The sequence below is a fragment of the Notamacropus eugenii genome, chromosome 2 (genome assembly GCF_028372415.1).
Source record: "Notamacropus eugenii isolate mMacEug1 chromosome 2, mMacEug1.pri_v2, whole genome shotgun sequence".
NCBI lineage: Eukaryota > Metazoa > Chordata > Mammalia > Diprotodontia > Macropodidae > Notamacropus > Notamacropus eugenii.
The window spans coordinates 385,214,406-385,239,269 of NC_092873.1; the positions used below are offsets into that span (position 1 = coordinate 385,214,406).

General features: G+C 48.1%; 2 protein-coding genes across 4 annotated transcripts in view; one reads left to right on the top strand and one right to left on the bottom strand.

Annotated features, from left to right (window-relative positions):
• Positions 1 to 12,540, top strand: part of CASQ1 (calsequestrin 1) — a 12,731-nt gene extending 191 nt beyond the window's left edge. Inside the window, exons 2-12 of one of the 2 annotated variants that reach the window (XM_072647407.1) lie at positions 179 to 453; positions 4,473 to 4,557; positions 5,588 to 5,688; positions 5,868 to 5,979; positions 6,491 to 6,564; positions 6,785 to 6,915; positions 8,199 to 8,244; positions 8,689 to 8,743; positions 9,112 to 9,212; positions 11,360 to 11,434; positions 11,901 to 12,540. In XM_072647407.1, the coding sequence (XP_072503508.1) occupies positions 179 to 453; positions 4,473 to 4,557; positions 5,588 to 5,688; positions 5,868 to 5,979; positions 6,491 to 6,564; positions 6,785 to 6,915; positions 8,199 to 8,244; positions 8,689 to 8,743; positions 9,112 to 9,212; positions 11,360 to 11,434; positions 11,901 to 12,062 (1,217 nt within the window). In that variant the 3' untranslated portion in view covers positions 12,063 to 12,540. Of the gene's footprint in view, positions 1 to 8; positions 454 to 4,472; positions 4,558 to 5,587; positions 5,689 to 5,867; positions 5,980 to 6,490; positions 6,565 to 6,784; positions 6,916 to 8,198; positions 8,245 to 8,688; positions 8,744 to 9,111; positions 9,213 to 11,359; positions 11,435 to 11,900 lie in introns of those variants that run through there. The other variant, XM_072647406.1, reaches the window with a different exon arrangement.
• DCAF8 (DDB1 and CUL4 associated factor 8) overlaps positions 7,688 to 24,864 on the bottom strand; it is a 70,912-nt gene continuing 53,735 nt past the window's right edge. The window contains exon 14 of one of the 2 annotated variants that reach the window (XM_072647401.1): positions 7,688 to 7,774. In XM_072647401.1, coding sequence (XP_072503502.1) covers positions 7,703 to 7,774 — 72 coding nt within the window. In that variant the 3' untranslated portion in view covers positions 7,688 to 7,702. Of the gene's footprint in view, positions 7,775 to 21,517; positions 21,843 to 24,864 lie in introns of those variants that run through there. The other variant, XM_072647402.1, reaches the window with a different exon arrangement.

Below are 24,864 nucleotides of genomic sequence, written 5' to 3' on the forward strand. Positions count from 1 at the left end.
CCATTTTTCTCTAGGCTCTGTCAGCAGTGTCCCCAGGACCAGACTGTGCCCCCTGCCTACTGCTCTGGGCCTCCCCCTCCCCCTAGTGCTCCCTGACTCAGGGCCCAGGGCTCTCCCCTCCATTCCCATCCATTTCCCATCTGGACCAAGAAGCCATTTCCAGTCTCCCCCCAGCCAGGAGCCAGGTTCAGAAGCAGCAGGATGGGGACTGTGCCATTTCTTTGGTTGCCACTGCTGCTGCTGCTGCTGAGGACATCCATACCAGGGGCACAGGGTGAGGAGGGACTGGACTTTCCCGAGTATGATGGTGTGGATCGAGTGGTCAACGTCAATTCCAAGAACTACAAGAATATGCTCAAAAAGTATGAGGTGCTTGCCCTGCTCTACCATGAGCCCCCTGAAGATGACAAGGCTTCCCAGAGACAATTTGAGATGGAGGAGCTAATCCTGGAGGTGAGGGAGGGTGGTTGGGAGGAAGGATGGAGAAAGGGAAGGAGGGAGGGAGAGGAAAAAGGAGGGAGGAGGAACTGAAGGCCCCTTATGGACCCTCCTCTCCAAAAGTCACCACTCTGGCAGGCACCAGGACCCTCTTCTGCATCTCTGGGCACAGAATAGGCAATAAGCAGGGATTCTTGCTTGCTGAGATAGAAGCAAGAGGCAGGGATTTCACCTGGACCACCAGGGAATGAGAATAGCAGGTACTTTGGGGAGTGGGAGCCTCTTTGCTATGAACTCTGGCTGGTAGTATTGGAGAAGACATGAGATCAAGGCCCAACTCCCCCACTTGCTAACTGTGTGAATCTGAACATAACAATTCATCTTTCTAGGTCTTAGTTTCCTCCATGTAAAATGAAAGGGATGGACTACATAATCTCTAAAGTTCCTTCTAATTTTAACTCCTCAGTTTTATCAGGTTTGAAATAATAGGTGTGGTTGGAGTTTGGAGAGCCCTGGAGCTATTGGAGGGGTGGAGCCAAGAATAGAGGGTGGGGTCAGCAGTGGCCTTATCCTCTCTGGGGTCTAGATTTCCTTACCATTCACCCTGCTCCCAGAAGCTCAGTGACTTCCTCAAACCCATTCCCCCTCATAAACTCTCCAGCTGAGCCAGGAGTTAAAATGCCCAGTGAAAGACAAAATCATGCAAGATATTGCCTGCTACCTGGCATCTCAGTTGATGTCATTCATTTCATGCCTCCTTCTCTTTATCCAGGGCCCTCCCCACCAGTCCCTGCAGGGTCATACTGGGCTTCCCAGCTTCTAGATTTTTGCCTCTTTCCACCCTCTTCCTAGTGTGTTGCACACTTCTCACCAACCTATTAGTCCCTCAGGCTTAGGTCATACTTGATGAAACTGATAGAGAAGGTGGGGTGGGGTGAGAAGGGGGACTCTTGAGGTTGAGGAAGAAATCTCTAAAAGGAAAAGAAAGAGCCTGTATTGGGGGAGGTTGGGACAGAATTTTAGAGTCAATGATTTCTTTAGGAGCTGGGATAATGGATTTCTTCTCCCTAGTTTTTAACACCTCAGAATCCCCAGAGGGGAGTCTAGAATAGGGGCAGAGAGAACAGAGACCCCCTTTTCCTTCCCCACAGCTTCTCCTTGCCTCCCCTCCTCCTGGCCAGGGGTTGGGCTCTGCTGTCTAACAGGCGGGTATTTTTATCCCAAGTGCCCCGAATACCAGGGCCACCCACCTGCCAACTCCCTCATCCCCTGTCCCTTAGGAGTTCTGGTAGTGAGCCTGGAGAAAAGAATTGAGGCAGGGAGGAGGGACAGGGAGAACTGTCTGAGCAGGACAAAGAAAACTGGGCTAGGAACAATCTGATTTAGGGCTGGGGGAGTTGGTAGCTGCTCTCACAGACTGGGGAGCTAATCTTGAGGTTTTGATTGAGAGGAGAGGAGGGGGATTTCCAGTGCCTCCTCCCACCAACATCCAGGGCTCTCCTCCCTTAACCCTTGTTCAGTGAGAAGGTTGAGGTTGGGAGTAAGAAAAGGAATTTCATGGCCATGGGGGGTGGTCCCTGCCTCTGGTACTGTACCTCTCTCTAGGTTGGAGGAAAAGAAAATGGGTTGAGAGATCCTTAGTCAATACTCTTATCCAGAGCTTCCTGGTCCAGAACACCCTCCGCTTCCCTTCTCTTCCCCCTTCATTCCTATCTAGCCCTCCCCCACCCATGGGGTGTGAGGAGAGGCTAGGAATAAGAGAAAGGAGGAACCTCAGAAAAGGAAAATCACTAGGTTGTACAGTGAAGGCTATCCCTGGCACCTTGAGGCTCAGCATTCTGGAAATCCCCAGTATTCCCCAGAGACAGTGTGATATAGGGGAAAGATCCCTGGATTCGAAGTGAAAAGATCTACGTTTGCACTATGGCAGCTCCATTTACTGTGACTATTGTCAAGTCACTTCCTCCTCTGCCTCAGTTACTCCAACTACAAAATGAGGGTGATACACTACCTCACAGAGCTGTAAAATGGATAAGGCCAGGCCTAGGAATGCAATTTAATCCATTAGTCCTCTTCTGCCTGACTCTGAAATCTGATTTCTCTTTAGTCCACAGTTTCAAATCTTTCAGTCCCTAAGCATTTAACATTCTTGGCCATGGAAGATGTAGGGGGTGGGAGTGGGGGTGGAGGGAGGGCCTCTAGCGTATAAGAAAGCAGAAAGAGACTCTGTAAAGCTGTCAGGAGACACATTATTTCCTCACTCCTGGGGGTGAAGAAGCCCCGGTCGAGGGTGTCTCACTCTGTCCTAATTCTACAAGATTCTATTGCCCCACCTCCCTGTCCTCATCCCCACTTCCCAACAGCCAATAGGAAAGTGGCACTCCAGCAGGCTAAGCTCATGCTGATGAACCCCAAGGGGAGGAAGGAGGGGACTTCTGGAGGGCCTCCCTTTCTGACAGCCTAACAACATGGTTAAACCCCTAGAGGAAGGAGGGCGGCCCCTCATTGCCTTGCTGTCAGACCCCTCAACCTACTACTGCTAAATGGAATGAGGCCAAAAAGCTGAGAGTGGGACATGATACCCCTGCTTAACAGAGAGGCAGAGAAAGCAAAGGTGTCACTATCCCTGACTGGGGTGGGCTCAGAATACTTAAGACCTGGGGGTTCACACCTCTGGTAATGGCTGGACTAGATGAGCTCTCAGGTTCTTTCTACTCTAAGAATCTATGAATTCTGGCTCCTCCACCAATTAACTAGCCCTGCAGTCTTTGAGAATTGTGCTCAATCTAGACAAGTAAGTTTTAGAAAGGATGTTTTTAAGTGAAGTACAATCCAGAGAGAGGCAACTATGATGGCGAATAGACTGCAGCAGTTTTAGCCTGGAAAATTCCTAACTTGAGATTGAGATAATGGCTGTCTTCAGAGTTTTCTAGCATGATAGTATTAGACATGAAGATCTGGCTTTGAGTCCCTCCTCTGACATCTACTAGTCACGTGCTTTTGGGCAATCATTTAACCTCTGAGCCTAATCTGTAAAATGGGGATAATAATACCTACCTCTCAAGGCTGTTGAGAGGCAGTGAAGGATAATGGAAAGGTGCTACCATCAGGGGATGCCTGGATTCAACTTCCCCTTCCTATGTTTATGAATTAGGACCATGGACAAGTCCCTTGACCTCTCTGAGCCTTGGTACCCCCCCTCCCCTTACAAAATGGGGATAATCCACTTACCTGGATGGTTTGTTTACAACCAACAAAGGAGAATACTTAGAAAGCTTTACATAAATGCTAGTTTTATATTTTATTATAAATTATTTATTAAATTTATTTATATTTATATGTATTAATTAAATTAAATTAAATTAATTATTTATTAAAATATTTGAAAGACGTTGGTGGGAAAGAGGGACTAGGCTTGTTCTACTTAGCTACAGAGGGCAAAACTAGAGCAAGAACAATAACAGTTATCATTTACCCAGTGCTTTAAGATTTGTAAAGGGCTTTACATATATTTCACTTGATCCTCCCTATAATCCCTCAAGGTGTGTGCTATATTTATCCTCATTTTACAGTTGAGGAAACTGAGGGTTGAGTGACTTGCTCATAGTCATAGTTGTTCAGGCTTGAAATGAATAGATGGTGTCTAAGGTCCATTTCAACTTTGAAATTCTATCATTCTGAATGCCTCAGAGTTCTTTTATAAAAGGAAAACGTTAGTGGAAATAACATTGTTACTTTGTAGTCAGAGGACCTGGGTTCATATCTCACCTCTAGTCATTATTATCTTTGTGACGCTGGGCAAATCACTTGACCTCCTAGGGCCTCAGTTTCCTCATCTGTAAAATAAGGAGACTGAACTCTGAGGTCCTTTAATATTGTAGGGCTATGATCCTATCACAAAATGGTCTTTAAGGACCAAGTCTAACCAAGTCTAACGTTTTGATTTCTAAGCCCAAGCATTCCTTGAACCTTGGGGGGTGGGGGAGGGGACTCAGCCTAGAGACCCTGGGCTCTAACTTGAATACCTTCCCCAGTTAGCGGCCCAAGTCCTGGAAGATAAGGGAGTTGGCTTCGGGCTGGTGGACTCAGAGAAAGATGCAGCTGTGGCCAAGAAACTGGGTAAATGGGGAAAGAGACCTGGGGGCAAGGTGGTAAGGGGAAATGAAAAACTTATGGAGAAGGGGAGAGGTAAGGGCCATGGAGAGAACAAAGATGAATTTCCGTGGGGGTGGGGGTGGGGTGGGGTGGGGTGGCATAAAGGTTTGAAATGGGCTATAATGGAATTCATTGCAGCTTTGTAGAAATGGAGATTGTTGAGCCGTCCGAGAGACAAGTGAGATCATGAAATGTTCTCGTGGAAGGGTCTGAAGGTGGTGGGGGTGGGAGTGGCTCCAATCATTAATACTGACTAAGGAGAGTGTCGTCACAAGCTCCAAAGATCCTAGTTGTATCCTTCAGCCCAGACCCTGGTAACATACTGTAGGAGTATCAGTTGCCATTGAGGTTGCTATTATGTAGCAGCGATCTGAGGCCACATCCCTGGAACTTAGAGGAGTGGAAAATGAGAGGAAGGGAAGCAGTATAGTCCCTGTTCTTCCCCATCCCTTCCCCCTCCCCCACGCCGCCCCCACTTTCTTGGGGAGAGATGCAGTCAGAAAACCTTCCAGGGCTTGGCCACCAGGGGGCATTGCTGGCTTTAGACTCTAGGTCACATAGAGGAAGGTGTGGCAGGTCAGCTATAATAGTGACTAGGCGGGGTTGAAGTGGCTACTTATGGAAGCCAGGTACCTGAGTCTTGAGTTGGGAGGGTAGGAAGAGGAAGAAGAAAGGTTGGGGTGGGGGTGCACCTTGTGCTAGAAGAGGGAGAAAGAGGAGAGATTAACTTTTGCAGCCTTCCCATTCTGTCTTAACAAGCCCCCACCCTCCAAAACTGGGATCTGGGTTTGCAGAATGGTGTGCCATGTTTGTGATGATGGGGTGGGGGGGTGGGGAAGTTTGTAGCCAAAAGACCCAGGCAAAGGGGTGGGAGGGCAGGACCTGAGATAGAGGCTGAGATGGGCGCCCAGTATGAATCAGGTAATAGCGTTGAACCCCAGGGACTGGGTCTGAGGGTCTCGAGGTCAAGACTCACTTTTAGTTTATTTCCCAGGTCTGATAGAGGAGGACAGTGTGTACGTGTTCAAAGGGGATGAGGTCATCGAATATGATGGTGAATTATCTGCAGATACCCTGGTCGAGTTTCTACTTGATGTGAGAAAGATCCTGGTCCCTTCCTAATCTCAATCTTTACTTTCCTCAGTAACCCCCTTCCCTTGCCCCCAAACTCTCCCCACCTTTAGCACCTTTCATCTCCACCTTTCACCTGCATATCCCCATCCTCTCTGCTCCCAGATCATGGCTTGGGAATTCACTTTCCTCTCTTCCACCAGGTCCTAGAGGACCCTGTAGAGCTAATCGAGGGTGAGCGGGAGCTGCAGGCCTTTGAGAACATTGAGGATGAGATCAAACTGATCGGCTACTTCAAGAATGAGGACTCAGAACGTGGGTAGCTCCCTTTTCCCCCCAGTTCCCCACTGTTCCTAGAGCTCCCATCCCCCTCTCTCATAACTAATTATCTCTCCTATTAAATTCACTGGTCCCAACCCTTCCCAATGCATCCCAGTTCCTTGAGTCTTCAACCCGTGACTCTCCCCCCTACCCAGTTTCCCTGCCACTATCACCACAGAGAGCTTCCTAGTTCAGGCCATCTATCCCTTTGTTCAGGAGTGTCTCTCTGGTAAGTCCCAGGTTCCTTTCTCCCTCTACTCTAAGGCTCCTCAGTGCTCTCTAAGCACCACCAGCACTCCCTAAAACAAAGCTTCTGTGACAGTTTTATTCTAAAGGATAAAATGCTGAGGGGGGAGGGGCAGGCTAAGGCTAAGTCTCCATGGATTTCTCACCTCCCCAGGTTTGTCTTAGTTAAGAAAGACTTGGGGATGTGGAGGGGGGCGTGGTGGCAGGATGGGGGGATTTCTATGAAGATATAGAACCAACTGTGCCTCCCCCACCCCAGATTACAAGGCCTACGAGGATGCAGCTGAAGAGTTTCATCCCTACATCCCCTTCTTTGCCACCTTTGACAGCAAGGTATGCATTTCTTCTCCCTCTCACCGACCTTCATTAAGTCATTTGCTACTCTCAGAGCCTGAGCTCCCCCCACCCAAGGCCAATGGAGAACCTTTCTCCACTCTTCCACACTGAAATCTTCTCAAAGAAACCACTCCCCCCAGACCTGCTGAGGTTTCTCACTGTTCCCCCAGGTCCTCACTGTTCTATGTCCCACTTTCATCCTCCTCCTTCCCCAAAGGTGGCTAAGAAGCTGACCCTGAAGCTGAATGAGATTGATTTCTATGAAGCCTTCATGGACGAGCCAGTGACCATCCCAGACAAGCCCAACAGTGAGGAGGAGATTGTCAGCTTTGTGGAAAAGCATAAGAGGTGGGGCTGTTCTGGGAGCTGCTCCTGCCCTTGCCTGGGAGGTGACTTGTGGAGCCTCAGGCTGGAAAAGGAGAAGAAGGGGGAGGAGAGGGAAGGGGGAGGAAGGAGAGAGAGCAGGGAGGAAATGGGGGAAAGAGGAGGGGGAAAGGGAGGAAGGGGAGAAGAAGGGGGAGAAGGAGGCGGAGGGTCACTGTCCATCACACTCTCACCTCCATGCTGCAGAATGACCCAGGGATAGAGCCAAACATAAAGACAAGCCTCTAGGTTCCCATGGCCATTGTGTCCTGTCATTGATTCAGTTTGCATAGGGTCCTGCATTTCAACACTGGCCATGGGGTTCCACACAGAATGGATATTCAGTGAATGCCTGTTGACAAGGATGATGAGGATTTTCATGCTGGTCACATAATGTCTAGATTCCCAAACTTCACTCTTGCCTCCCACCCCCATCTCATGTCCTTCAGCCTATAGGTTGTTAGAGCTTGGAAAGGAATTTAGAGATCATCAATCCTGTCTTTCTCCCATACTCTTCAGTCCAGTCACACTGTCCTGTTCTTCACGGGACATTTCATCTCCCATCTCTGTGCCTTTGCAAAGGCTGTGTACCCCTTCCCCCATGGTTTGAACATGTTCTCTCTTTATTTTCACCTTCACCTCTAAAAAAACTCCCAATTCCTACAAGGCTGATCTTATGTGCTGCTACCAAGGAACAGTCTTTCTGGGTCCCTACAGTTTTTAGTCTTCACAGTCATACACATGAAAACATATGTTCTTACCTGTTTCCATATTATATGCCACCAGTAAAACATAAGCACCCCAAGGCCAAGGACTGGAGTTTTTGTTTTGTCTTGTCTTGCCTCTGTAAAGACAACATGCCCCCAATAGCTGCTTAAGATCAGGGATTGTCTTTTGCCTTCCTTTCTATCCCTAGTGTATAGCACATACTAGGGGCTTAATCAGTGCTTATTGACTGACTAACTAATTGCACAGAGTGGGAGCTTAATAAATGTTTGAATTGGATTTTCCAAAGTCTCAGAGTTATCTGTGACTTTAAACAAAGTTGCAGGACCAGTACTCAAACTCAGGCCTTCTGCCTGTAAAGCGCCTATAACCTGTCAGCTTCCCTCCCCCACAGATGTACAGTGATATGGGCCTCTTACCCAGATGGATGGATCCTGATCTAAGTCATGAACTGTCTGTGCCCTGGGTCTGACCCCAGACACTAGAGAGTGGCCCCTGATAGGGACAGCTCTTCTCACTGAGACTTCCTACATTGTTCCCAGGTCAACTCTGAGGAAGCTGAAACCTGAAAGTATGTACGAGACCTGGGTGAGTCCCCTACAGCCAAGGCCTGGACCCTAAATCAGAACTGTGGATGGGGGTGGGGTGGGAAGGGAGACACAGCTAGACTCAGACTTAGAAACATCCTGCCCAGCTGTTCTCCAAGGCCAGAGGAAGAGGGAATTGTGTTATAAATCAGAAAGACCTTCTTGCTGCACAGAGAGATTGGGGACCCAGAATTCAATCATTTCTATCTCGAGGAACCTCTGGGTCCTGCTGATATTATCTTGGAGCTAAGGGAATGGAGGTAGCGAGGCTTTGGGAGCCCAGAAAAATTGTTGAAACCCTTCCTCAAGTCCAGGAGTTGTACCCTCCAACAATGGCATAAAATTCCGGGAAAACCCTAAAGCCTCTTCTGGGCATCCCAAGTGCAGGAAAAATAGCCAGAATCCTGGCCTGCCCAAACCTTCACTGGCTTTTCTTACTCTACAGGAAGATGACTTAGATGGCATCCATATTGTGGCCTTTGCAGAGGAAAGTGACCCTGGTAAGGAGAGGAGCAGCAGTGAAGGGGCCAAGAATAGGCAGGGACTGAAGGTAGGGGGAGAGGAAGTAGCATTAGAGGCCTCTTCTGGAAACAGCAAGGAGAAGCAGATGGGGAATCTTGTTGTTTTGGAGGCAACTGGGGTTAAGTGACTTTTCCAGGGTAACCCCGATAATATGACTGAGGTTGTATTTGAACTCAGGTCCTTCTGACTTCAGGGTTGGTGTTCCATCCATTGAACCACCTAGCTGCTCCAGATGGGCAATCTAGAAGGGGGCTGCTATCCTGGAATGGGAAAAAATATTTATTCCTCCCTTCTGCCTTATTCATTTCTTCCCCCTCCCTGACCTGATTTCCCCATTTGCCCCTAGATGGTTATGAGTTCTTAGAGATCCTCAAATCTGTGGCCCAGGACAACACAGAAAACCCTGATCTCAGCATTATTTGGATCGACCCTGATGACTTCCCCTTGGTAAGAGGGTAACCCACCCCACCCACTCCCAGTGAAGTCACATCAGCACCTCTGAGTATGGGCAGCTGGACTGATGTGGCTCAGAAGAGTAAGCAGGCAGAGGAAAGGCAGCTTAAGGAATTTCCCTCCTACCCCCAGCCTTGCAGAAAAAGGTCCTTCCCCTAAGGAAGAAAAGTGAGGAGGCAGCCTGTCTCCTTCCAGAAGAGCAGGGACAAGGGAAATAATTGAAACTCCAACAGAATGGATTTAGGTAAGACAGAAGTAAGCACTTCTTTCTGGATAGCTCAGTTGAGGGGCTGTCCTCTAGTCCACGTTGTATGTGGGTCTTGGAAAGAGGGAGCAAGAGGAAGTAGGAGGTGTCTCTTCCCTCCCAGTTCCCTCCCCTTATATTTTTTAGTAATAGGACCATGAGGAAATCAAATACTGCCCTGAATCTCAGTTGGGTTGTCTGTAACATGTCAATAATATTGTTTGTACTGACCTGCCTCACAATGGTGGTGTACAGAAATTGATTTGTAAAACTTAAAGAATTATTGTTGTTCAATCATGTCTGACTCTACTTGACTCTACTTTCTTGGCAAAGACGCTGGAGTGGCTTGCCATTTCCTTCTCCAGTGTGTCCTCATTTTACAGACAAGGAACTGAGGAAAATAGGGGTTAAGTGACTTGCCCACACAGCTAGTAAGGTTCTAAGGTCGGACTGGAACTCAGATTTTTCTGATTCCAGGCCCAGTGCTTTACCCATTGTACCACGTAGCTACCCCTTAAAAAAACAATAGAGATGTGATAATAAGCAGATAAGTATCATTAATAATATTATTAATGTTTTTAATTATTAACATTATTCATTATTAATATTACTTCCAAACCCAGGGACCCTTGGGAGCTGTGCCTTCAGAGTACTCAAAGAAATGGTCATGAAAGGATGAGGAGACAGCTAAGGGGATATAGAGCAGCATCCCCCGGCTGGTAGTACCTAGGTTAAATCCTTTGAAGGGAGAGCTCTTCAGAGTCCTGGTTCTCAGGCCTTGTTCATGAGAAGAGTGCCCACAGACACTCTCTCTCTCTCTCTCTCTCTTTTTCTCTCTCTCTGTCTTTCTCTTTTTCTCTTTCTGTCTTTCTCTCTGTCTTTCTTTGTCTTTCTCTTTTTCTCTGTCTCTGTCTCTCTCTCACACACACACATATAGACACACACACACACACACACACACACACACACACACACACACACACACACACACACACACACACAGATGAACTTCTGCCACCCCCAGGACAATCAAAGGGTTTCTGCATAAGGGGAAGGTTCCATCCCCATCAAAACTCTTCCCCCTGCAGAAGGAGAGAAGAAGAGAACAGAAATGACCTGCTTTATACAGTAGCCTGTACTCTTGAGACTCTAACTTATGCTTACAGAGAGACACCACCCCTTCCCCACAGATATGCTGACACATGCTTATAGTAACATACTATGAGAGAGCAGGGTCTAGACTGGCAGGTCTCAAGGTACCCAGATGATCCCAAGTCCATCTTTTGTGTATTCCCATCTTTTATTGGTCCCAGGGCCATCACTGAGCTCTGGAACTGGTCCAGTTCCTCTGTAATGAAGATGCTGATTTCCCTTTCCCCACCTCTATTCTCACTGAGGTATAGGGAATTTTACTTGTATTATGCCTTACCACTAACACTTGGTTTCAGAATTATAAGATTCTTGATGTCAGATTTGGATCATCTAGGTCAATGCACTCATTTTCCACATGAGGTAGCTAAGGCCAAAGTCCATGGTAGACACAGTACTAGAACCCAGGTCTCCTGGCTCAGTCCACAAAATCACATTGCTCCTGTATGTTGTGGCTTAGTTGTGTCTGACTCTTCACGACCCCATTTGGGGTTTTCTTGGCAAAAAGACTGGAGCGTTTTGCCATTTCCTTCTCCAGCTCATTTGACAGATGAGGAAACCAGAGGCAAAGTGTTAGGTGGCTTGCCTGGGATCACACAGCTGGTGTCTAAGGCCAGATTTGAACTCAGAAAGATGAGTCTTCCTAAATTCAAAACCAGAGCCTCTATTCAATGTGCCACCTAGCTTCTATATGATCTCTTCCCTATTCCTGGCTCTTTGTCCCATTTATCCTATTTTCTCCTGGTAGCTTGTCCCATACTGGGAGAAGACATTTGACATCGACCTGTCAGCCCCGCAGATAGGAGTTGTCAATGTGACAGATGTAAGTATCCTCCCTTCCCTCCTACTTCCAGCACCCCAAGCCCCTATTCCCCAAATCCTCTGCTCTCCAGGGGTTTAGCACAACCCCGGACAGAGGTAGGCATCTTACCCTCCTCAGATTTCTCTTAGACCTGTACCTAGTCTTCCATTGCCCCATGACATTCTTCCTGTTACAATAATTGTTAGCATACAACTAGCATTTACCCTGCTTATGTCATACAATGGTGGTGCCATTTTTTTCCATCTCTAGATTCCCATTGCCTGACAGTAAATATTTATTGAATTGACTAGAACTGACATGCCCAGACTGACTGGCAGGGGGATGGGGAGGAGAGAGGGATGGGTGAGGAACAGGACAGAAAGGTGGAGGGACAAGACAGGACAGAACAGGACAGGTGAGTTGAGACAAGACTTGGTTTTCTGCTGCTCTCTTTTCTCCACCACCCTGCACCCTTGCTCTGAGGCAGGCTGATAGCATTTGGATGGAGATGGATGATGAGGAGGACCTGCCCTCAGCTGATGAGCTGGAAGACTGGCTGGAAGATGTGTTGTCAGGTGAGATCAACACTGAAGATGATGACGACGACGATGACGATGATGACGACGATGATGACGATGATGATGACTAAGTGTCATGGTGACCTCTTCTCAGCCCCTTCCTGCTCTGGTCTCCCCGGCTGAGTACCTAGACCTGGGGGTACCAAGCACGACCCTGGCCATGGGGTCCTTCTGGGATGGCCTCTTTGTTTCTAGGCCTTAATTCCCCTCAGGGATTACACTGAGGAAAGGGGTTGCCTGCCTTCCCATTTTCCTTCCCTTCTGACCTTTATCTCTTACCCCATCTCTCCCCTTCCTGCTTCAGTCCTTCAAAGTCTTTCTGTGCTCTTTCCTTGCATTCTTCTCTTGATCCCCCTCCCTGTGTTCCCCCAACTCTCTCCTCAAATTTTTTCCTTGTTCACCCATCATTCTGTTTTCCTCTGACTATGCCCTGTTCCCTGCCTAGGGAGGGGGAGTGCGGTGCTAGGTTTGGGGCCACATCTCAGCCACTTCCTGTTAATTTATTTGGGTCAAATGAGAAGTCTCAATAAAGGGATCTGGGGCAGTGTCTGTCAATGTCTCATCCAATGGTGGGGATAAAGCCAGAGGCAGGTATTCTGTTCCAGAGATGGGTAGAAATATGATTAGAGTGGCAACATTGGCCTTGAGATCCCTGATCATCACTATGCCTTGATTGATTATCTGCTGCATTTAAAAAATTAGTAAGGACTTAATACTGTATTAAGTACAGAGTTGGGGAGGGAGAAGATTGGGGTCAGGGATGAGGGATGGGATGAGGAAGAGGGATATAAGAGACATGGTACCAACCCTGAGGGGTTAAAATCTTATTGGGATAATGATCCTTATATGTCACAAAGGGGAAAACTAACACAAACCAAAAGGTTCAATTCATGAAATAGGAAGGTGGTCTGAAGGGACTGGGAGTGTTCATCCTGGAGAAGAAAGTATTTGAAAAACTATTATGGGGAGAAGGATTAGGTTTGTTCTTCCTGGTCCTAGAGGACAGAACTAGGATCAAGGAATGAAATTTGTAAAGAGTCAAATTTAGATTCGATGTAAAGAAAATATTAACAATAAAAGGTATCCCAAAGTACCTGCGGAGTTGGTGGATTTCCCCTCACTGGAGATCTTTAAGCAAAAGTTAAATGATCACTTACTAGGGATGTTAGGAGTAGGAGGAGAGAATTACTATTCAGGTATAGGTTGAGCTAAATGACCTAGGAATCCTTCTAACTCCAAGATTCTCTATGTGTAATTGAGTGCCAATTATGGTCTGTCAGCTCAGTTGTTTTAATCCAAATAAGGTCAGTAAGGCATTGTGGTTTATTGGAAAGAGAGCCAACTTAAGTATCAGTAGTCCTGGGTTCAAATCCCAAGTTCTTCCTGAGAGTCCTTAGGCAAGTTATCTCACCTTCATGGGCCTCAATTTCCTCCAAATAAATAAGATGATCCTTAAAGTTCCTTCTAGTTCTAAATATTTTGATCTATAAAAAGGAAAAGAGCATGATAGAGTCCCAGAAGTTTTCATGGAAGAAATGGTATTGGACCTTGATGGGGCTAAGAACAATGTGAAAGGTAGAAATGGCTAGATGTCAGTTGAGGACAGAAAAGAGCAGGATAATTGAAGCAGAGGATTCTAGCAGTGGAACATTTCAAGGTCAAGCTAGAAAGACAGGTTGGGTTCCAGATTGTGAATGGCCTAGAATATGAGCCTGAAGCGTTTGGACTTGAACTTGTAAGCAGAGAAGCCCCCTTCTCCCTCCCAGGCCCTTGTGACGACACTTCTCACCTAGACTATAGCACCACTCCCAGTAGGTCTCCCTGCATCCAGTCTCTTCCCTCTCCAACCCATCTTCCACATAGCTACCAAATTGAGGTTACTAAATCATAGATCTGACCATGCTGCTGTTCTGTTCAAGATGGTGCAGTGGTTAGAGCACCGGGCCCTGAGTCGGGAAGACCTGAGTTCAGATATGATCTCAGATACTTATCAGCTCTGTGACTCTGAGCAAATCACTTACCCATTACCTGCCTCAGTTTCCTCATTTGCAAAATGGGGATAATAATAGCACCTACTTCACAGTGTTGTTGTGAGGATCATATGGAGATAATATCGGTAAAGTGCTTGGCACAAAGTAGGCATTTTCTTTCTTCCACATGCATGACCACTTTAGTTATCCAACCTTTGGAACATAGAGGCCTTAATAAATATTAATTCCCTTCCCCTCAGTGGCTCCCTATTGCCTCTAGGATTAAATAAAAACTTTGTTTGGCATTTAAAATTCTCCATAATCTAGCTCTAAGCTATCTTTCCTGAAGGAAGTTACACTGTTACCTGCCCTCATTCATTGTATGTTGCAGGCAAACTGGTCTACTTGTTACCTGTACAAAGTCAATTATCTCCTGCCTTTGTCCAGGCTGTCCCCTGTGCACAGGGATGAGCTCTTTTCTCTTCATTTTACCTTTCTTAAAGACTGCCACAGAGGTCTTCCCACCCCCAGGTTGTTAGGGCTCTCTCCCAGCCCCCAAATTATTTTGTATTGACATCTGAATCTATCACCTGCAATTTCTTTGGTGCACAGAACTCTGAGAAAGAAATTTTTACCAATATGATTTGGTAACTTCTGTGCAGTTTACAGGCTTATTTGGCTTTGGTAGTGAGAAGTTTACATGACTTCCCAAGGGTCACATAGCCACTCTGAGTCAGAGGTGAGACTTAAACCGAGATCTTCCTGACTGAGGCCAGCTATCTGTCCACTACACCAGAAGTGTCAAACACATTGCCCAGAGAGCTGCATGCAGCCCACATCATTCCTGCTTAAAGCAGATTAAAATGTAATGAGAAAGTATTTTACAAAATAAAGGAAAATACAAGATAGATAATATCACATTTTAAAATTAAATCACGATATGATCCCACAGGGATCTTTATGTAGGGACCAGTGACCTCTGTTGGGGATGTCTCTGAACTTATACCAAGCCATGTTTCTTCTGTATATATAGGATCATAGATTTGGAGCTGGAAAGGATCTTAGAGATCATCTGGTCCAACTGTAGATAGGGAGCTGGGGTAGCTAGGTGATTTATTCTCTAGAGTCAGGAAGACTTGGATTCAAATCCAGCTTCAGACACTTATGAGTTATATGACTCCAGACTAGTCACTTAACCCCCATTTGCCTCAGCTCCCCATCTGCAAAACGGGGAGAAGGAAATGGCAAACCTCTCTAGTATCTTTCCCAAGAAAACCTAGCATCAGACATGAGTGAACAACAGTCCATCTCCATCATTTCTCACATGAGATATAAGATCCCAAGAGTGGGGAATGCCTTGTCAGACTCACACAGGTAATGAATGACAGAATTAGGATGTGAACTCTGTCCTTTGAACTCTAAATCCAGCACTCATTCCACTATGTCACATCTACTCTCAGGTTCCCCTCTAGTAGCAAGTAAGCTTCTTGAAGGGCTGAAACTGGTTTTTGTGTGTGTGTGTGTGTGTGTGTGTGTGTGTGTGTATGTGTGTGTAGTAGCAGTCTAGGACACTGCCAGACACCTCATAGCTACTTAATAGTTACTTGCTGAATAAATCAATTGACAGGATAAAAGTGATGCTTTAGGGGAGGACAAGCTGGCAGCAGAGAGTCTGGAAGCAGGGAGATCAACTAGGAGGTTTTTGAAATAATTATACCATCATAACTAGAATGTTAGACCTGGAAGGGACTTTTTGTTGTTGTTCAGTAGTGACCTGACTTTTTGTGGCCCCATTTAGGGTTTGCTTGGCAAAGACACTGGAGTAATTTGCCATTTCCTTCTCCTGCCCATTTTACAGATGAGGAAACTGAGGCAAATAGGGTTAATTAACTCACCCAAGATCATACCACTATTAAGTGTCTGAGGCCAGATTTGACCTCAGATCTTTCTGACTGCAGGCTTAGCATTCTATCTACTGCACCACCTAGCTGTCCTGGGGGAGACCTTAGAGTCCATTTACTCTAAGCTCCTAATTGTACAGATGAGCAAATTGAGGCCCAGAGACAGGAAGTCATTTACCCAACATCACACAGGCTGTGCTCGCTAGAACTGACGCAGGAAACCACACTTCCCAATTCCCAAGCTGATATGATTTATACTACAACACACTGTATGTCCAAGGCATGCAGAGGCATGCATTTAGGCTCTCTATCCTTTACACAGTTGCCAAATTAATCTCTCCTCAAACACTCCTTTGGTCATGTCAAATTCATTCATTCATTCATGTACGTATTCATTTATTCCAAGCATCTACTATCCAAAGTAGCTGCTCTGTGCCTGGCACTGAGCTGGGTGCTAGGATTGTAAGGATACAAATGAAACAGTCTCACGCCTCAAGGAGCTTATATTCTACTGAAGGAAAACAAGGGAGGCCTGGACTAGTTTGGTGTGGAATGGAAAACAGATTCTTTGGGATTCTATAACAAGTAGGAAGGGGAAGTGAAAGTGGGCACAGCCTTAGTCAGATCCACCAAGGAGAGGTGAGGTGGGGTGACACTGAGAGGGGCAAACGTGAGAAGAAAACAGAGGGGGAGGAAATTCAGTCATGCTCCTATTTAAGGACCCCTCAGCTACCTCCTTCATAGGTCACAACTGGAGTGGTGACTGTGGGAGGGACAAGAATGAAAGCGTCATTGGGTCTAAGACCCCAGAGGACCTTCTGCTTTCTAATGATCAGTCTGGAAAGGCCTTCTAGAAGACATGAGGTTTCAAAGGTTCATAATCCAACAGAATCTCAGATCTGAAAGGGCCTCAGAGGTCATGAGTCTCCCTCACACTTGAAGAGGACTTTTCTAGAAGTCAAGGAATCAGTTCATGAATTCTAATTTCTTCTCTGCTACCAGTTTGCCTTAACCAAGTCACTTTCATGGACCTCACTTTCCTCCTCTCTATGTAAAAGAAGGGGGTTGAACTAAATGACTTTTAAAGTCCTTTCTAGTGCTAAAATTTTATGCTTCAAGGAAAGAAGAAAGGATTATAAGCTGAGGACCTTATAATCTAAGGCCCTGATTTCACAGGTGAGGAAAACCAAGCCCCAGAATGATGGAGTGGCCGCCAAGACCACAAAGGTAAGTAACAGAGCCAGAATTCAAACTCAGGTCCTCTGGCTCCAAATCCATTGCTCTTTTCAATGAACCAGGTTGTCCAAAGATCCAGTGACTGAAAGATGATCCAGTGAAAGGGGTAATGCCAGAAGAGTTAATAGACACCAGAAAGTGACAAATGAGGAAGTCAAGTTGGCAGAAGTCAAGAGCAAAAACCAGAGACTAGATTGCATAGGGGAATAATATCTTTTGGAGTCTGCTTTGGGGTCCCAGCTAAGTATGATGGACAAATCATTTTTGTTATTGTACCCTGAAATTGTTGAATTGTTTTCAGTCATATTCAACTCTTCGAGACCCCGTTTGGGGTTTTCTTGGCAAAAATACTGGAGTGGTTTGCCATTTCCTTTTCCAGCTCATTTGATGAATGAAGAAACTGAGGCAGACAGGGTTAAATGATTTGCCCAGGGTCATATAGCTAGAGTGAGTCTGAAGCCAAATTTGAACCCAGGAATTGTCTAACTGCAATCCCAGTGCTCTGTCCACTGCGCCACCTAGCTGCCTAAATTATCTGTGCATTCATTTAAAAATCACATGCAAAAGCGGCGCTGTGTCGTACTCTTGCAGGGGTCTCTATATTGCCTACCTTTAGGCCCAGCTCTGGCTGTCAGTCTGAACCCCTTGAGGAATTCTTGCTAGGACAGGGCTAACAGGCCTCTTACTTGGAGGCAGACTGTTGGAGAGAAGACTGGGATAATGGGGAGTCAGGTGGCATCCCTCTAAGTGCCTCCCTCTCCCTTGAGGTAAACATACTATTATGGGAGGGGGGGTTGTGAGGTGAGGAAACCCAAAAAAGAGGGGCAGTCAGTGTCAAAGGGAGGACAGCCACTTCCTTATTCCTCTTTCATTTCAATCTAGCTGGTCTAGGGTAGCCAGGAAAGCCCCAGAGGGTTTTGGGGGGAAGTGAGAGTCACCAACCCAGGACACTGGCAGGGCCTGACGCACCCCCAGGACTTCATATTTTCAGCAACTCCTAAACTAACCGTTGGTTTGCATGCTGTTGGCCTACATTTGCATACTGCTGGCCCAGACCCCAGACCCTTCTTTTTTTTTCATTTAGTTTTATTTTCAGTTCTAGATTCTCTCTCTCTCAACTCCTCCCCCACTCACTGAGACACCAAGAAATACAAAACCCCTTACAAATATGAAGTCATGCAAAACAAATTTCCGCATTAGCCATGTGAAGAAAAAAAGAAAAAAAAAGAAAGAGAACAAAAAAAAATATGCTTCAATGTGCACTCTGAGTCCCCCAGTTCCTCTCACTGAGGAGGAGAGCATTGTTCTTCGCGAGTGCTTTGGCACCGTGGCGGGGCCCTGGTGTGGATGAGAGTTACCAAGTCTCGCAGTGGAGGATCTCTACAACCTTGCTGTCACCGGGGGTTCTGGTTCTGCCCACTTCATCTGGCATCGGTTTATACATGTCTTTCCAGATCTTTCTGAAACCATCCCCTCCATCACTTCTGGCAGTCCAGACCCCCTCATTTTAGGAAAACGAAAGGATCTCTAGGAGGAATGAAGGGACAGAAACGTGCTCCACAGAGTCAGGGCACAGGGAGACAAACTGGGAAATCTAAGGAACGGTCCTCACGAGGTCCCTGCCTTCCCCCCAACCCATGAGACAAAGCAATATAGGTCAGGTCTGAAAGCAGCTACCCCGGCGCCCCCCCCCCCGTTTCCTTCTAGTACTTCGGGGAAACTGAGGCCGCTGGAGCGGGGAGGGATTTTCCCGAATGTCGGGGGAGGATTAGCAGGGGTGTGGGAGGGGGGTCGGGGAGACAGCTCCGTTGAGGGGAAGAATGCTGGGTCTCCCGCGGTGGTTTCTGGAGATGGAGGGGTAGGGGGTGACTCCTTCCATTCTCAGCAGCCGGCCGAGGGCACTGAGTGCCGAGGGGAGGAGGGGGGCGGGGCGGCTGAGCAGGACCCGGGCGGGCGTCCCCTCCCCTGGGCCGGAGCCCCCTCCCCCCGCTGGTCGCGGCCGGCCCGAGCCTCGGCCCCCGCCCCCGCGGCGGCCGCTCCCGCCCCCCGCCCCTCCCCGGCTCTGACATCACGGGCCGGCCGGGTGGGGCGAGGCGGCGCTGGGCTTGGGCTTGGGCTCGGGCTCCGGCAGCAGCGGAAGAGGCGGCGGCGGCGGCGGCGGCGGCGGCGGCGGCTCCCGAGGCTGGTCAGGAATCCCGGCAGTCCGGAGTGCCCGGCCCGGCCCGGCCCCTGCGCGCTCAGCTCGGAACAGGTACCAGGACTGCGGGCACGGACGCCCGGCCCCGGGGGAAGGGGCGCGCGCACATCTGCGGGCTGTTCGGGCGGTGGGGGGGGAAGGGAGCTGCGCCGCGGGGGACGGGGGGGAAGACGAGGTCGGAGATTCGGGGGTCTGGGCGCCCGGGCTGAAGCCTGCGCGCGTCCCGGGGCGCATCCCCGAGCGGAGGGAGGGGCGGTTTCGGCGGCACGTTTTTCCCCCCGGACTCGGCATCAGGAGCCCAAGCGGGGCCGGGATCAGGATGGAGCTCGCTTCCCGCCCAGCCCTCGGCCCCGGCCAGCTCCGGCTCCCCGCCCCTCCTTCCTCTCCACTCTGGACACGGCCTCGGCCGCACCCCTCCCCCTCCCGGCTCATCCCATCCCATCCCGCCCCATCCCCTTCCAGGCTCTTTTCCCAAGTGCTGGCTCTGCTCCCCCTTTGAGGTTCTGGGGCAGTAGATCCCAGCTCCTTGTTATTGGAGCGAGATCAAAGTAGACATCTTGCTTGGGGCACTCCTGGGTCCTTGGACTGCTCAGGAGGGTCTGTGGTTGGCATCTGGGGATACTGTCAACTTCCTGCAATCTGTGCCTGGCTGACCTCGAGACCGGCAGCCTGAATAATCGGGGAGGGGGCTGTTTGGGAGTCAGTTAACACAGATGTGACACAGTGTCACAGTGACACACTGGTGTGATTCTCACACACAAACACAACCACACACAGGAGCCTGGCTGGCTGCTCTGCGTTTTCTCTTCCTCACTCCCACCCCCACATGAGTAGAACTACTGGATTGGAGATTTAGAGGAGGCTGGATTCTAACAGAACAGCTGCCTGGGGTATGCAAGGGCCACTGGTCCTAGCCCTGGCCTGACTTGCTGAGCAAGCTTCATCCAACCCTGTGCTTCTGTTCCCCTTGTTTAAAGCTTTAAGCAGAGGATGGAAGAAAAATCTTGGTTCCTACCCACCTGGGGACTGGGTGGGGCAAAATCCGAAGGGTAAGTTGGTTGGTGATCTCAGCAAAGTGTGGACACCTTGGTGGTGTCCTGTCTGCCCCAGTCTGGAGCTGAGGAACAGGCAGAGTGGTAGAGGTCCCCTACATTGAGCTCAGCAGTCAGAGTAGGAAGGGGGGGGGGAGGAGAGGAAGAGAATGAGTATGAGTCAGGGATGGAGAGGGAGTCAGAAAGAATGAAGGGAATGTGAGAGGAAGAGACAGAAAACAGAGCGAGAGAATGAGAGATCAAGTGGGAGAATGATAAAGGTAGGGAGACTCTGACATTTCTCTCTCCCAGTGTCTGAAAGCAAGAGAGTTAAGGAAGAAGGGCTCTGTGTCTATGCAGTTCGTGTGCCTCAGGCCCCCAGGGCTGTCAGAGCCATAATCACTTTAATTGCTAGTTCCCTTTGTGGTTAAACACACTTGGGGAAATTGCCAGCTGTACCCTCCACTGCCTGCTCCTCAGGTCCCTCTTAGTTTCTGTGCCTGGACCCCCTAACCCGCATGGAGAAGGCCAGTAAGGGAAACCTTTTCACCCTGACCTCCAGTTGAGAAGAAATGAGACACTTTAGACACATACACATTTATAAAAGATAGTCATCCTCAAATGCATATGCATCATGGATAGGTTGGTTACCTCCCCTCTTACCTTGGCCAAGGGGGCCAGGTGTACTCCAGGGCTCCTCACTAGACCACACTGGGCACAGAATCATGGAACAGGAGAGGGGGAATAAAGAAGAGTAAATTCTAGTTCTCAGTATCTCTTGCTCTCACCAAGAAGGGTAGAGTTATGGCACAGGACAACAGGGTAGCCCCCATCTCAACCTGTATGTGTGCCTGGAAGAGAAACCGTAGCTAAGAAGGAACAAAAATGGAGGAGGAGGAGGGAATGTGGCAAACAAGAGAGAAAGAGGGAGATTAAGACAAGGAAAAGGGAGGGAAAAGACAGAGACAAGACAATGAGACAGGAAGGGAGAGTGACATGGATAGAGGGTGGAGATGAGGGGAAAGAAAAGGGGAAGAGAGAGATGCTGAGAAGCTGAAATGAGCGAGAGAAGTGGTCATGGAGTCTCTTGGGCTCTTGCTAACCTGGTCCCTTTCCAGGACTCAGTATTTCCTTCTTAGGGGAACAGGTAGAAGCAAAGAAAAGATAGATTTCCAGGCCCAGAAATTCAAATAATGATAATTTAATTCAGTAAGGATTTATTAAGTGCCTGCCCTGTGCCAGCCCCTTACTAGGCACTGAGGAAAGAAACACTATTTGCCCTCAAGGAACTTCCATTTCTGCTAATAGTTCAGTATTGATGTGAAGCACTCTATGCATTAAGACTTTTTGCTTTAGGACTTTAAGATCATGACAGGGAAATGCCTTTCTTGGTCTTTACTCCACCAGCCTCTCCTTCACCTCACACTTAAAAAGTTTTTTATTGATATCTTTTATTTTTACATCACCTGCATTTCCCAAAATACCATTCAGTCCTTCCCCCTCCCAGGGAACCATCCTAAAAACAAAGAAAAAGAAAAAAAAAATCAATTGAGTAAAACTAACCAAGTGCCACATCATATACAGTTTTCCACACAAAAGGAAGGGAGGTACATTCTCCTTTCTTTTCTTTGGGACCAGACTGTAGGTCGTAATTTTACAGCTTCCAGTTTCAGTTCTGTTTTTTTGATTTTACATTGTCTCATTACATTATTGCTTATCTGATTTTCCCAGCTTTGCTTACTACAGAGTTCCTATCTTCCTATGGTTCTCTGAATTCTTTATAGTCACCATTTCTTATGGTGTAGTTTGCTCCATTAATTCTATCTAGCCATTCCCCAATCACTCCCATCCCCCTCTGGACAGGTCAGAGAACCAGCACCAGAAGATCCAAACTCCTCGGGCGTCACAGATAGGCCATTCCCCCAACCATGGTTCCATCTTCCATTTTTTTCACTGCCTGTGCCTGTGGGCATAAGAGCCTCCCCTTCGGCACCAGTGCCTGGTGCTGGGGCAGCTAAAGCAGATGTGAGGGCAGAGGTTGGGCCTCCTAATCCTGACTCCCACTGCGTTATCCAGAGCTTACTGGGGAATTTGGCACCAGATACTCATTGTAGGGGGCAGGGGGAGAGGCAGCGGGCAGGAAGGGGAGCGTATAGCAGAGTTTGAGGATGTGGAATCACCTAGGATAGGAGCCTTCAAGAAATGAAGTCCAGGAGTTATTTACGGACCACAGCCCTTTTTCCAAGGCACCTAAAATGCGGGTCTGCTTCAGTGCTTGGGGTGAAGAAAAAAAATCAGGAATAATCTGGGCAGGAATCTTTCCCCCAGCTTTTTCCAAAACTCCCAATAGTGTAGAACAGATACTTATTTCCATTTCCAGTACTGAATGTGATCATCATCCCTAACCCACAAACATGAAGGGGACAAAAAACAGATTCAAGCACCTCCAGTTTGGGGAAAGTCCTAGGATCACAGAATTAAAGCTGGAAGTCACTAACAATCCTGTAGCCCAATCTTTTCTTTTTACAGATTAGGAAACGAGGCTTGGAGAGGTAGTGACTTGCTCAAGGTCTATGTAATGCCAAAGTGTGTAGATGTCCCTTTAGTGACCACTACTTTTAGTTCTTGTCGCCATCCCAATCTTTTTATTCTTAAGAGTATTCAGTGCCTTCCTCTGAAAGTGTCCCCCCATCCATCCCCAAATCCTAGCTTTTTCTCCCTCTATCCCCTAGGAAGCCTCTGCCTCACACTCTGCTCCCAGTTCTAAACCTACCTCTCCCACCCTACTGGCCAGGCAACTCCCGTCCCAATTTCTCAGTAGCTAATAAGCATTTACTAAAACAATACTTATCCCCCTAGCTCTCACAACTTCTAGCTTGGGCTGGCCCAGACTAAGGGTAGCTTGTATTTGGGACCTACCCCAGGGAGCCCTTGAAGCAGGGGAGAGAAGAGGGTGAGAGGAAGGAACTAAGGAAGGATCAAGGAAACAGTAAGGAGTTGGGAGAATGAGCACAGACGAGAGGGGACTTCCTGCTTGAATTCCGGGTTCCTGCCTCGGTATCCTGTCCTCCACCCAGAACCAGATGGGTCCAGTGTGGCGCTGCTGGAGCCCTCTGTTAGCGAACCCTCTGGAAGAATGATTCCTCAAAGTAGGGACAAGGAGAACTGCCCCAAAATCTCCCAAGGCCCTGGTGTGGGGATTGGGAGAGGTGATGTGAACTGAGAGAGAGTGGGTAACAGAGCCAGCATCATGCAGAATGGAGAACTTCGGAGGACCATTCTCTGGGTCTGGATGTGCTAGAGTCCTAAACTTAGCTTTACACAGAGCAACCCTGTCCAGAAGTTTGGAGTTCTTCAAACAGTGAGGGGGTGGTAAGCAAACATGGACAGGACCCTGCTCCCACAGGGATGGGTTTGGGGAACTGCAGATTAGGAGGCTGGACTCAGTTACTTCTGATGTTATTCCTTCTTTCCAATGCTAGGATTCTGTTTCTATGCTTTCTGCTCCCCAGCCTCCCTCCAGGGAAGGAGATACCTTGGCTTCTGTAGGCACTCTTCCCTCTGCCCTGTGATCTTTTGACCCTTCAGGATCTCTTACCCATCCCAGCCTTAATGCCAGTAACCTTTTCCTCTCCCTGACCTTAGTCCCAAAGCTGAAGCCCAATCCTTTTCTCACACATACACACACACACACACACACACACACACACACACACACACACACACACACACACACACACACACACGCATACACGCACTTACGTTACATTAATCCCTTGTAGATCTATCTCATACTTGTACCCGTGACTCCATACCTTCTCTTCAGACAGACACCCACACAAAGAGTATGACTGTCAAGTAAGATGATCAGTGACATACTCATGGCCACCCAAATATATGCAGCACACCACCATCTTCCCTCCTTGTCTCACAGGCTGCCCCCTTGGCCCTTCCTTCATGGGTGCTCTTGCCTGCTGAGTTGGGGAGAGAGCAAAGGATACTTTTAGCATGTTGGGTGACCTGTTCCTTCCTACCTTTTCCTTTCTGATTTTTCACATCCCTTTCAGTTCCCACACCCCATTCCTGCTCCTCAACTCCCCATGTCTTGTTGCTCTGCCCATCATCTTCCATCCCACCCATGTTGTCAGTCCCTGGGGAAGGGGGTTGGGCAGCACAGGAGCTAGCTGGCTGTGACCTAGATTTCTGGGTGGAGACAGTTCCTGGTGCTGACAGGCAGACAGCATTGTTCTCAGCCCAGCCAGGGCCTGTGGCCTCTGCTGGGCCCTTCTGTCTGACTGCACCTAGGTGTGAGAGTTCGAGTTTGTGTGCCTATGTGGCTCAGGCTCATTGTGGGACACACAATTCTGCTTCTTTGTGTACGTATGTTACAGTGCCTGCCCTAGAGGAAATCTTGTTTTTCCTAGTCTGAAAAGGGAAACTCCAGCATCTTGGCATACTACCCTATGAACCAAGTGTGAGAGAGAGAGAGAGAGAGAGAGAGAGAGAGAGAGAGAGAGAGAGAGAGAGAGTGATAGGAT